Source organism: Caretta caretta, chromosome 5 (genome assembly GCF_965140235.1).
Source record: "Caretta caretta isolate rCarCar2 chromosome 5, rCarCar1.hap1, whole genome shotgun sequence".
In the NCBI taxonomy this organism is placed as follows: Eukaryota; Metazoa; Chordata; order Testudines; family Cheloniidae; genus Caretta; species Caretta caretta.
This window is the reverse complement of record NC_134210.1, coordinates 109834584-109848300: the sequence shown is the minus strand read 5'-3', so window position 1 is coordinate 109848300 and position 13717 is coordinate 109834584. Positions and strand designations below refer to the sequence as shown.

Below are 13717 nucleotides of genomic sequence, written 5' to 3'. Positions count from 1 at the left end.
TCTGGAATCCATGAACTTAGCCAAATGCTCTTGTACAGAAGAGAACAAGAAAAGATTTTAAAAAGTCTTAACATTTACTATGCCTGCTTACTTTCTATGGCTCTCCCTAAAGTCCTCAGTCCTTTAGAAAAGCAATGCTTCGGTCACTCTTTTCAGACACTGTTTCTGTTGATAATGGTTAAGTTATTGAGTTAGGAACCAAAAAATATATCATAGGCATGATTCCATTATACTTTGTACACTTTTACACACCTTTGCAAATCAGAAGGGTAGCACTTTGTACAAGTATCAGGGCCTGATTCAAAGCTCATTGACATCAAGATAAAAGGCACTGGAGGCCCCATGTGTCTTAGACTGAACACAAAATTCAGAATATTAAATTACTTGCACTCATTCTTTGCAAGAACCCATAGTCACAAATATGTTAGTAGAATCAATTGATCAAGACACTATGAAGGAATAAATTTGTAAAATCATGATTTGGCAGTAGACAATTAAGAGAATAAAAAGCCAAATCTGATTTTATAAATTGTAATGAATAGGTCAACCACTTCTATCTGCAATTGTGGAAAATTCTATAATAATCGTGTTTTAATATTGGAATTTTAAAAAATTACTAATATAAAAAAATAAAGTTTAAAAATCCTGAAGGTTGCCACATTGGCAGGAAGTGATAGAGTAAAGCTAAAGGCATATTGCTCTGCAAGAGCTAAAGAAATCTCATTCTGTGTGCATTTTAGTGAATGGGAACAGCATGAGACTGTAATGGTTATTTTCAGGTAGGGCTCAAAGTGAAAAATTGATCCAGTATAAAGTCTATCTGAACTCCCAGGTACCCCCTCTGTACTTTGTATTTATATGCATCTGCCACCCAGTTAACACCTCATTTATCTACACATCTGCAGTGACTTTACCCTTGGACCTCTGGTATGTAAAACCATTAATCCTCTGTGCTAGCTTTAATTTATATAATCAGAGACCGTATTTGCAGAAATAGAGAATGTATATTAGAATAATGCTATACTTAGTGCCAGATAGTGAACCGTTTATATGCATTAGCATTTATTTGCACAGTGGGAGCAAGTCCTTCATAATCGGTCCCTTTTCAGCACCCCACCCCCCCCCAAAAAAAGTTGGCATTACATTGAAACTTAGCTGATTTAAGTTTAAATATCATTGTTTTGTATTTTGCAAAATAATTACATGGTATCTTACCAAAAAATGCAAACACAAAGCATATGCATACAATGCAAAGAACTACATTTAAAGCAACATCTCAAAAATATTTTAGGCAGTTCAGAAAATTAAGAGTTACAGATGGGAATACAATACACAAAAGGACTTTGATCAGTGCTAATTATTAGCAATTGGTTATAAAATTACTTATAAAGAACAATACCATATATATCATTATAGGTTTATTCAAGAAACAGTGGCTTCTCTATAGTAACATCATTCAAATCACCTAGTTCTCTACACTCAAACACTTTCTTATCATTAGTTCAAGATGTTAAAGAAGCCAAAGTTTCAACCTCATGTTTTCTGATTAACCAATAACCTAAAAAAGCTAGAAATACTAATGAAATATTAATTCCAACAAATTTAAAGGCAGTCCAGAACATTAATATATTTTTCTTGTAGTCTTTGGTAATGTAGGTTAGACCTGTAAAAATATAAATTTGGAAGAAGAAAAAAAATTCAGCTCCCCTTTGTGACATCATACCACTTTTGTAACTAGTTCCTGATCTTTTGGCAATGAGACAGTAACAGTTAAGGGATGGTAGAAAGAAGTACTGTGCTAAGATTCACTGCTGTAGAGTCAAAATGGAAAGGTATCTGATAACTTGAGTTCTAGTTATGTCCCTGGGACTGGTCTGTGGAGGAGAACTTTCATGCACAGATCTATCCATTCCACCCGGAAAGGTGAGTTGGGAGGGTCTTGACATCAGTGATGGTGGATCATCAGGCTTTGGCAAACTGGTGGTGGGTCTGGGTGGGGCACTTATTGTCTCCATGGCACCCAGCAGAGTTCCCAGGAAAGAGTGGTTCTGGAGGTAGCTATGACCAAGAGAGTTCTAGGTGTCCCAAGCTGCCAGAGAGTAGATGGCAGGCCTGCAGGAAGGCCTGTGTTCCAAGCAAACCATGGGCATTCAGAGTTGTGGGGGGGCCTTACCCTCTCATCCTTTGTGCTTGGGGACTTTAGTTCTTTGATGGAAGAATGCAGAAAAAAATTCCATGACAAAAGGTTAGTGGTGTTTCCTGTGTGGGTTCTGTACAGTTGGGAAACTATCGCATCATATGTTGATAATGAGGAATTTAATTTTTATTCTAATGCAATTTCTAATAGCATTTTTATATATTCATTTCTTCCAAAACTTTTGATAACCCTCAGAACTCTTGTATTACATGACCTAGCGTTATTTTCTGGTGATTCAGTTTCATGATATAGATTACCTACCAGAACTTTAACAAGCGCTGTACAGCTTCAAGTCTGTATTTTTACTTGCATGGATTTTTTCCCTTATATTTTCTTCTATAGAATCAGCTTATATAAACTAAATAAATCTATTTTAGATTCTGACAAATCAAACCATGCCTTCAAAACTTGGATAGCAGATTATACATATTTTAGTGAGACCTTAGAATAGTGGTAGAGGAAAGGATAAGTTATCAATGACTCATCCTGCATTACGAGCTCTTGTAGCTATAAAGAAAAGTGATGGGAATTGAGAGACAAGAGAGGTCCTCACTGAGGCCACTCTGTTTTTCCTTTTGTTTGCTAGACATTTTAATCTACCATTCACAGATATCTGCATTAGTTTGGGAGAGTTGTTTAAATAGAATGTCATAAAATATTAAATTGCCCAAGATAGGACCCGCGGCGAGGGTGAGGAAAAAAGGTTTTAAAGCCTCTGCCCATCTAACATCATCTGACCAGAGAAAAGAAGTGATCTCCAATCTCAGGTAGTTTGGCAGAAGAAGCGACAAGTGAGGAAACAAACCCATCTCAAGGCCAAACTAGTAATTGCCTTTGGAAAAGCAGAACAAGATAGAAACGTTCTAAAGCATCTCCAGCGATGGAGCTGTGGGGGGATGTGTTGTTGGAGGCAACCCCTGGAGCTATGGAGGAAATGTCCCCTGTGTTAAATAGGCAGGGCTTGCTGATGGGCAGCCTATGTACCAACAGTAGCAGCAGCTATGAAGGCAAATTGGGGTGGATGTTGACCCTCTTCCTCCTCCAGGCATAAATATATGTCAGAATTTTATGTTTAATGGTAGCATGTGCAATGACTCTAACTATTTTAAAATTATCAGCCCTCCTGTTTCAAGGTAGAAGCTTGATCATTTGCTACTAGCAGTGTCAGGAAGAAATTCCCCCTCATGGTGTGTTGTTGTATATTTAGGTTCTTTTTGGATTGGGGTACACCTTCCTCTGAAGGATCCTGCATTGGCTGCTCCAAGGGGCAGGACCTAGTCTGGTATGGCAATTTCTATGTTCCCATGCCATACACATGTACACCTATGCTATTACTGAGTAATGCTGCATAGTAGGGCAATGGTGTTTTTTTTAAATTCAGATTATGACACTGCTGGATGTTTTAATATATATATAGAGAGAGCAACAGATTGTTGTGGAAAGGTTTAATCTTGAATTAAAAAGGAAGTAAAAGTACCTCTGCTTTAGTTTCCTGTCTTTTCTGTATTTAAGTTTTCTCTGCATGTTGTATTTTGTAAATGATACTTTGTGGTGGTGGAGTGAGGGCTCTTGACCAAATATAGCCATATAAATGTTTAGGGAAGATGTAACTTATATTCCTGCTGTGGGAATGTAGCAAAGAATAGTTATAATCATTTTTATGAATGAGGATTGTACTTAGCATCTGCTACGTATACATCAGATTGTATTCTTCTCTTCATGCCTTATGCACATATATCCAGAGCAGAATGCACTTCACTTACTTTTCTTCTGTAGATGTCAATGTGGATATAACTAGCAGATAGGATGCGGGGTTTGTTTTTGTCACTTTTGGCATGCTACATCTGTTCCATTCACGGTGCCCACTGTAGGCAGAACCAGAACACAGGAGTTGCACTATATCAAGTCAGACCATTGGGCCATCAGATAGAGTAATTTGCCTTCAGTAGTGACCAATGCCTGATGCCTGAAAGGAGCAGCAAATGGGAATTGTCATATCAGAGTACTCCAATCATCCACCTAGTCCATTATTCTGTCTCGACAGTGGCAATACCAAATGTTTCAGAGGAAGATGTAAAACCTGCTACCCAAACCCACCTAGCTACTTATGCAGGGTTGCATATATGGGAGGATGGAGGGTATTTCTTCCTGACCCCTGTGTTGATGTCTACGCTCTGAATATTTGCCTGGAGGGCATTCTTCTTCAGTTTTGGTTGATCACCCACCCTCTTTGATCACCTCTGAAAATAATATTAAGCCTTTCTCTTCTGGTTCTTTTCCTTTTTCTGGTTAGTACTCCAATGATCTCTCATTAATATTGGTTTTCTCATACTGTATGATCTGTGTGCATGTAACCACTTGGCTGTCACACAGTATGTTTCTACAGAAATGTCTTCATGTAGAAAGGCAGGGAAATGACCTTATAATTAAATTAATATTTTGTTCTTAAAGAAGCTTCATAAGGGTTGTGAGATACTTTCAAAACAAATTATTAAAACATTTATTTGATTTCTTTGTAGATTCTGGACAATCAGGAAGTCCAAGCCACAATGATCCTGCCAAGAATCCACCAGGTAAATATGAGTTCCAGGACATGTGCAATGTAACATTGTTTGAGAACAAAGATACTACTGTTAATAGTTAAAAGAGTGCATAATTGGTCAGCAACCTATTTTGCACTGCTAAGTACATATAATCAGGACACACTGAGATTATATTAGCTCTTTTGAAGTGGCAAATTCCTTGATTGTAGTTTCATCAAGATTCATTTAATCACAGGAATTTTTCTTTCTGTTCCTGCTTCTTAAAAGTTAAGAAGTGGGGGTTGGGCTAAGGGATAGGAGGCAACATCCTGAATCTCAGTACTCTGATAAAGGCCTCCAGAGGCTGAAGTTATTGCTGTACCAAGGCAATAACAATATTGCTCTGTCTTTAAAGTTAGTGACCAAGTCTACAAGAATGTTTGTTGCTGCAATTTTATTTTATGCATGCATTATAAATATACATATGCTTAGCTTATATACAAGGTTGTCAACTCACAATAGTTTTAAAAGCTCCATTGTTAATAGTTGGGTTTCTTTTAAGTGATTCCAGTGATTATATGTGAATTGTCTCCACGAGAATTTCACTAAAAATAAAGGAATCAAAAGAAAATCAACACTAGACTTTGCCTTCCACATTGTTTAGGCTAAACACTAAATATTTTGATATAGTCATTCTAGGGCTGAGAATGGGCTATTCCATCCAAAGTCTGGTAAATCTGCTTCAGAGCTTCAATCTTGGTTTTTAAATAACGTTGTTTTTGTATAATTATTCACAGAGTAAGACAACACAAATAATGTTAGAGTCCTCCTCTCCCTAGCATTTTTCTTTGTTGGTCATGAGAGACACCCCTCCAAGTGAAGCATTACTGTATCCTCTTATTTCGGCCCTTAGCAAAGGTGTCTGTCTGGAATGAATTTAGGGTTAATGTCATTTGCTTTTTTTCTAATAACTGAGTGAATCCCAGCATCAATCTGATTAAGAGCTAGCTGGGTGATGTTGGAATGTTGCATGTACATACATATTTTCTGGATGCAGATGAGGAGCAACAACCTACACTGGAAACTCTGAAATAGTTTAGTATTAGGTGTTGATTAAAGCTTCTTGTAGCATGTTGCAGTAAAATGGGAGAATTCCTGGTTATATAATGTTAAAAAAAAAGCAAAAGCAAATTGATTATATAACATAAAAAACAAAAAATAAATACAGGATAATCTGTAATTTTTTAAAATTTACAAAGCAGAGTACCTCTATAGTATGAGATTTCTTTAATATGGATATAGGTTTCTAGCTGAGGATCATTTTGGTTTACATTAAAGTTTGAAGCCACTTTTTTTGAGAGACCTTGATACTGTTTCGCTCCAAATTTTGTGGGATATCTGATTTGTTTTTTATTTCACTACAAAATATGATTATAGCACAAATTATATTGTGTAGTGCTTTAAAAATGCAAAAGCAACAACAAAAAAGCTTAAATTCCAACAGCATGGAAAGTTCTTCTAAGTCCTTTACTTTATTTTCCTGGAAGAAAGTTGGAATTTTCCAAAACTCAAATTGTTGAGCCTTCAAAAAATAGTTTAGTCTCTAATAAAGATTATGTTTTAATAATCTATTTGTGCAAGCTCCAGAGAGAATCCAAATGTTTTTGTAATACTCATCTGCCACTTTAAATATATTTATTGTGTATGTGTTTGTATAATAATAATAATAATAAATAATTAATAATTAATAATTAATTAATGCAACATTAAGGTTGAGAAATCAGGCAATACAAAAGTCAGGAAGTACAGATTTAAAGACAAATGATTGACTTTATCTCATCCTGCTTATGTAGCCATTAAAGTATGGTCTCTTTATGTCATGGCATTATTTATCATAAAACACAACATATATCAATCACAAAGTGGAATTTGTATTACAAGCTTACATGACTGTATGTACTATTGTGTGCTATGGTTTAATACAGACTCTGCATGTATGCTGAAAAATAAGAATTTTGTTTTCAAAGAAAAATAAACATTTGTGAAGTGATTATAGACATGTTGGGCACATTGTTAGAAAGCAAAGGTGTTATCTCAAATAAAACTGATCTGTATGATCAAATATTAATGTATAAAGTATCATGATTGAGAGCTCTTTGGGACACAGATTCATTTTATTGTATTGTGCAGCACCTTGCAGAATGGGGCCTTCATCTCTAGTTGTGGCCTATCATTTCTACCCTAACAAAATTATAATAATAGACTGTTAGTATAGAAACCAGTGTAAAAAGAGTGTTGTAAGTAGTTGTCCTTATGTCTAATTTTAAGACGGAAAAGTCCCTACCTTATAAAAGGTAAAGTAAAGCTATCTACTCTTACAAGATAATGACTCTGTGAAGGTGAGTTTGAAACAGCTGAGGACTTGCTTCCTGGTCAAGGGCAGAAGGCTGAATTAGGACTGACAGTCTATAGACTCCCAGTTTATGAGGCCTATAGTGCAGGCTAAGAGCCATTGCTGCAGTCACATAAGAAATAACTAGGGAATCAGCAGGGAGATGTTCCTGCAAGCGTAAGATCTCCCCCGTCATAGGTGTCTCCCGGCCTTGACACCTATTCCTTTCCTGCTCTCTACATTCTCTTCTGCCTTCTTCCCTTACTCCACCAACATCACCTCAGCATCATGTAAAATAATAGTTTTAAGAATGAAAATTAAGGCTTGGATCCATATCTGTACATAGACTACATTGTATTACATGACAGTATATAATGATATAGAGAAAGAATACCTATGTGCAAAAGAGGTGAAGTTAAGGATGATCTTTTAGCCAAGAGCAAATGGAAAAAGGAAAACGGGGAACTCAGCATTAACTACACTTTTTGTGACCAGTCAACATGAGGCTATAATTTTTGTAGGTATCATTTCTTTTTGGTTTCAGGTGATCCTACACTGAATAAGTTCACTGTACTTATCTCAGTTACAACTGTGGACATAATCCAGCAATAAATGTCCATGACCAAGTTGTGCAGTCCTCAGGGAGTCATGGATGCTGGCACCATGGCAGGTCAGCCTAGCCAGAGGAAAGGTTGATCTGGCTTGGAAGGGAAAATAACAAACAAACCTGCCCCTCTCAAACTTCTGCAATATGGAGGGGTGGACTTAGGTGACTGTAGGGAGGGAGTGCTCCTGTAAATGAACTAGCTGTCCCTGAAAAATAGAAGGCTATATCTTGCCTCACTTGAATCCTTTGCTCTGACTACAGAGGAGGGTTGGGCAGGCATACATCTGGGTGTCATCTGCACATTGATGATACGTGAACTCATGAGCATTGCATGATTTCCCCATAGCGTCTTACGTAGTTGTTAAAGAGGAGGGAAGAAAGCATTGAGGTTTGTGGGACTCTACAAGACTGTACGAGGTAATGAGGAGAGGTTCATCACTATGAGATTTTTCAGAGAGGAATAACTGCTGTCCCACTGCCATTAAACCTCAAATGTGTTTCATTGGCACCATATAGTCATTGTGTCAAAGGCCACAGAGCATGTAAGCATAGAGGTTTGATTTCTGTTCAAGGCCAGGAGAATGTTGACCATCAGTGCCAGAAGGTCCATTCCTGTATCATGTTTTGATCTGATGCCTGGATATGAAGGAGCCAGCATGTTGGCAGAGTTTAGGTGGTGTTAGAGTTTGGATGCCACTACTTTCTTAAGTATTTTGCCAAGAAAAAGGAGGTTGGAAACTGAGCAGTAGCTGGCGAGGCTGTTGGTATTAAGAATGGGTTTTTCTAGGTTTGGCTAGACTACTGCGTTCTTTAGGGTGTCTGGTAATTTGCCTTCTTAACCAAGGAGGGAGGGCAACACCACTTGCCAAACAAAAGACCATTAAGTGCACTTGCTGGAATTCTTTAAAATATATTCCTAAAAATACACTGAATGTTTTGATAGTATAATACAGTGTTAAGATTGTGTAGCTTGCGGTGGGAGTGGTATGTAGCTTTTGTAGTAGGATTCCAGGGGTGTCCTCCTTTAAGTTTTATTTTTCAATATCTTTCATGTGGTACATTTCAAAAGCACCAAACTTGTTCTTAAGGAGTCTCTTTATGAGTCTAGTTTTAAAGGTCACCTCTCTGCAGGGATAATTTTGCAATATCCAAAGAGACAGATGAATCCCACCCAAGTCAGAGACTCTCTTGGTCCCCAGTTATGAATTTGAACACTGTTGTAGTATACAGAACTGTTAAAGCCCCTTGCCACCCACTCTTTCTTTCTCTTTGTATTGGATTCATAGCCTAAGGCAACCTTAGGTAAATGAGCCAGACCACAAGCCCTTGTCCATTGCAATGCATACAGAGACATGCAGAAGAGAAGGTGTGCACTGAAGAGAAAGGACATGATCCTCCATTAAGTTCATATGTGAGACATGTAAAAATTGCCAAGGGAAGTCAAAAACCCCAAAGACCCAGAAATATTAATAAAAATGTTGATATAAGGACCAACCCTGACAACTCCAGTATTTAACTACAGAATCCAGGCTCCCTACCGCTGTATAGAAGCGTTTCTGGAGTTTTCCCATTCTTACAGACTACTGGATGAGGTAAATTGTTACTCTCTTTGGTTAGTTAAGGCTGCTGGCTTGCAGAGTTGATTTATTTGTACATTAGTATCAATACTGCTGAGTGGTTATTATAAGTGTAATTATTGCTATGGCCTGAAGAACTTTCATATGGGAATTTTTAAAAACGTTAAATCAGAATAAATAAATTAATAACCAGCAATATTAACATAGCAAAAGACCTAACTCTTCCTTCTTTCCTCCCCAAGTTCCTGGGATATGGAAATAAAATCAAATGCAGGGTTGTAAATAAATTTTGAGGACCCAAGAAAGATGGAGACTGTAGGGAAACCTGAAGGCACGGAGGGAATGGAGACCACTTTCTATTCCTATTCATGCTGGCTGGGCAAACCTCTGAATATGCAAATATCTCTTGTGGCCACAGAGCCAACCAGGCTGTCTGAGTGCTTCCTTGGGCCAGCAGCCATGGGGACTATATTCCCCTGGATTAGGCCGTAAATCCTGTATAATAATTTCTCCATTATTAGCCATTTAGAAAGAAAAATTTGGTGATTTCATTTTTATAACATACAGCTTCAGAATTTAAAGAACAGGTGATCTCAGCCTTTACAAGTCTTTTCAAAATTTAATCAGCAAATTTCCTTGAGTTCTGAGTGATTCTGAGCACAGATGGTTGCTTTATTTTTATTGTCTTGCAAGTTACCCTCTTGTGAGTGAGGAATTGGCCCTCTAATTAATAGGAATAGAAGAGAAGTTTCATTGTAAAACTCCCTTGCCTCACCACTGTAAGCAGCTTTTCTTGAGCAGGCAATGATGCCATAATATTAGTTTGGGGATTTAGGCAGAATTTTATTTAAACAAACAAGTGCTATCAGAACCGTTTTGAATTTAGCTTTATCAACCTGGGAGTGGATATTTTAATATGTATGTGCTTGCTTTTTCCTGTGTGCCTGCAGCCATACCATGTCGGATTGTGATCTTGATCAGTTTAAAGTTAAGCTTCAAATTAAGTTGCAAGGATTGGGGTGGTCAGGGCTCGACATTTTTTGAAACTCTCCCTTCCTAGAATACTACAAGTGGTAATGTCAGTGATTGAGGGCATATCTTCACTTGGGGGGAGGGAGGAGAAAAGGTACATTCTCAACTCAGGTTAGCTAACCTGGGTTAAAATAGAAGTGAAGACATGACAACTCGGCTATTAACTTGGGTTAGCAGCTCAAGTTTAACCTAGGCTTTAACTCACACTGCTAACCCGAGTTAAAACGTGAGTTGGTCTGGCTTCACTACTGTTTTAACCCAATTTAGCTAACCCAAGTCAAGAACATACCTTTTTCCCTCTCTCTGAGGACACCCTGAGAAGGTGATACTCTTCTCTCTTAATCTCTCAGTACTGTACCTGTGTTGCAGTATGGTGTCATGGGGCAGTGTGCAGCTGGGAGGTGGCATCTTTAAAATGAGATCTTGACAATGTATAGTCTTCATCAATTCCATGACACTTCTCACAAGAAAAGGAGTTTTAGCCTGTGAATTCCGCCAATATTTTCAGCTGGTTATGGTACCTTACTTTCTAATCTGTTCTGTAATGTTGCTGTGTATTGTAAAATTGCTATTGATTTTTACTCCAGAGGTGGCCACATTGATGTGGTGGGTAAAATGATTCCTAGTCCTATAGATACATAGTCTAACATTTTTCAAAAATAGGTTCCTAAAGTTAGACTGCTAAATTCTTATTTAGGCACTACATCAGTAATCTTGATTTTTAAAGTGCTAAACACCCAGCTCCAATTGACCCATTTTTTAAAATAGTGTCTGTAGTTTGTGAAACACTTCAAGATCCTTTGGAACAGAAGATGCTGTATACATAAGTTTTATTCCTTCTCTTTGCATTTCTTGTTGTGGCTTCAGGGCAATCAATCCGATGGCACTGTGTCATTCAATTAAAGTGAGTTTTCCATTCTTAAAATTACAGCAGCATATTAAGGTTTTGTTGTGTGACCCCAACTATACTATGAATCCTGTCAGGTCAGGGGCCCAGTTACAACGTGAGGGTCAAGGGACTGGGTTACTACCTGGTTGTCCCCTGACCTTGTTACAACACAATTGCAGAGTGTAGTAAAAGCTCAGTCTTAACCACGTAACCAGGTCAGGGACAGCCGTATTGTAATCCAATCCCCTGACTTCATTATATTTGTAATGTAGATAGGACCTGCTGCATTCAACTTCTGCAACTAACATTGGTGTAGTTAGCTGCTTCAGTATTTGCATCATTCCCTTCCCTCCCTCCCCGCTCCGCCATTGTCCTGTGAGAAACTCTGACTCCTTGTGAGAATGTTCGTTCCTGTACTATACGAAAACACACTAATAAAAGAATCAGAAATAAGCAGTACAGTGTATTAATGTTATTTACCATGACCTATTTTACATAGTGTTACCAGGCTTATTTGGCAACACCCTTACTCACACTGAGTAATACCTTATACCACCAGTAGTCCCACTGAAATAAATGGGCTCCCTGGAGCAGTGAGGTACTACTCATGGTAAGGAATCTGGCCCTTAATGTTTATAAAGGGCTTTCAGATTCTCTGATGAAAGCAGCAATAGAAGTGCCAAGAATTGTTGAAATCATGCGAGCTGTAGAGATAGAAAAGACCTATTAGGCGATCCAGCATATTAGATTACCTATTTTATAAAATCAGTCCCTTCTGATTTTCCCCAACATTTCCTGGTGTTGTGTGCAGTGTTTACAGAGGCTTGGGCTTTCTTCACTTCCCTTGAGAGTGACACCACAGCCTAACTGATCCCCTTACTGAGAAGTTTTCCAGATATTACCTTGCATTCCCCCTTTTAAAAAACACAAACGTGTCGCGATATGACATATTTATGATTTTTATAAAAAAACATCTTTTTAATATATTGATTGGATCCCTACTTACTCTTTATGAATTGTTCAGCATCAGAATGGTTTAAATGAAAAAATATGGTGTTTCGTGATTCCAGGAAGTAATTTTAGACTTTGGCATTAGACAGTATACAACAGAGTATAAACAGGCATTCTATTCATAAAAGTATAATTAAATCAAAAGACACTAAAAGGGCTGGTTAAAGATTTGTAAAACCAGACATGACAGGTAAGCTTTGAAGTCATTTGAGAACTAGGCCTATACAGCACAAGTTAGTGCAAGAAGTAATGATTTTAAAATATATTTGCCTCAAAAAATTTGGATTTTTAAATCTTAATCATTTAAAAACTGGAATCAATATTTCAGCATTTGGATGTGTGTGAAGGTGACGAACTTTCTCAAAAGTTAGAGAAAACACATTGCTGTCAAGTACTGCATGTGTACAGGCTGTGTTAGGATCACTTGCTCAGATCCTGTCGCCCAAAGGTTGGTGCATACACCTCTTGGCCCTTTGCCCATTATCCACAATGGCTCAGTCTGATAATTGCAGTATTAAGTTTGGAAAAACTATTTCTCTGGAATGTCTTCTATGCAAAACAAGGTAATGAGAGAAGCCGGGTTTTCCACATCTCCCACATAAAATAAAAGGAAAGAAAAAAAAATCCAGCAAACTGGTTTAAATTTATGGAAGTATTTCTTTTGACTGACCCACTGATTACAACAAAATACATTTCTGGCAGGCAGATTCATTCTTTGTACTAGAGTCAAATTTAAAAAATAATGATAATTAATAAAATGTAATTCTACAGAGGACGTTATCTCTCAAGCAAAGTGAAGGTTTAGTAATGACATGTTCATATCAGGTTTAAACAGCAAAGACTGACATTTGTTACTGTGGACATCAAAAGAGATATTAAATATTTTAAGGAGGAATGGGAAGGTGTTATGATAGGTTCTATACATGAGCAATTCAGAAAAAATTAACAAGAATCTTAATTTAAATATCTTTACTGTGTTAATGCAGGCTGTGCTTCAGCGATTATTTAATTTAAAATAACCCCATATTGTATGGAGTATAACTGTATATCTTTTTCTTGCATACAAGATTATAATGGAAATAAGAACAGTAAGTGCTATTCTGTAGGGAGATCAGAATTCCAGGGTGAAAGGTGGTATTTTACACTATTAAAATAAAAAGTTCTCCAATGTTCAAGTGCTGCATACTGCATTTTTCTTCTATCATATCACTGTCTGGAGTTCTCCTCTTCCAGTTCCATCTGACACCCTCTCCAGTCCAGGTTTTGTTCCTTGCGCTCCACTGAAACAGCTTTCATAAAGTGTCCAATGGACATCCTCCTTAGCCTGTCAGCCACCTTTGACACAGTTGAGCATGCTCTTCTTGAAGTCTTGTTTTCCCTTGGCTTCATGACTCTGTTCTCCTTTGACTTCTCTATTCACTTCCTCAGTATGTCCTTTAGACTAGAGAACCCTCCTCATCTGCTCTCCAGATTTCTGAGCAGGTTCCACA

General features: G+C 37.5%; 1 protein-coding gene across 11 annotated transcripts in view; it reads left to right on the top strand.

Moving 5' to 3' along the window:
- NFIB (nuclear factor I B) overlaps positions 1 to 13717 on the top strand; it is a 338695-nt gene that overhangs the window by 244291 nt on the left and 80687 nt on the right. For all 11 annotated transcript variants that reach the window (XM_048849959.2, XM_048849954.2, XM_048849956.2 and 8 more), the window contains exon 3: positions 4717 to 4770. In XM_048849959.2, coding sequence (XP_048705916.1) covers positions 4717 to 4770 — 54 coding nt within the window. The remainder of the gene's footprint in view (positions 1 to 4716; positions 4771 to 13717) is intronic.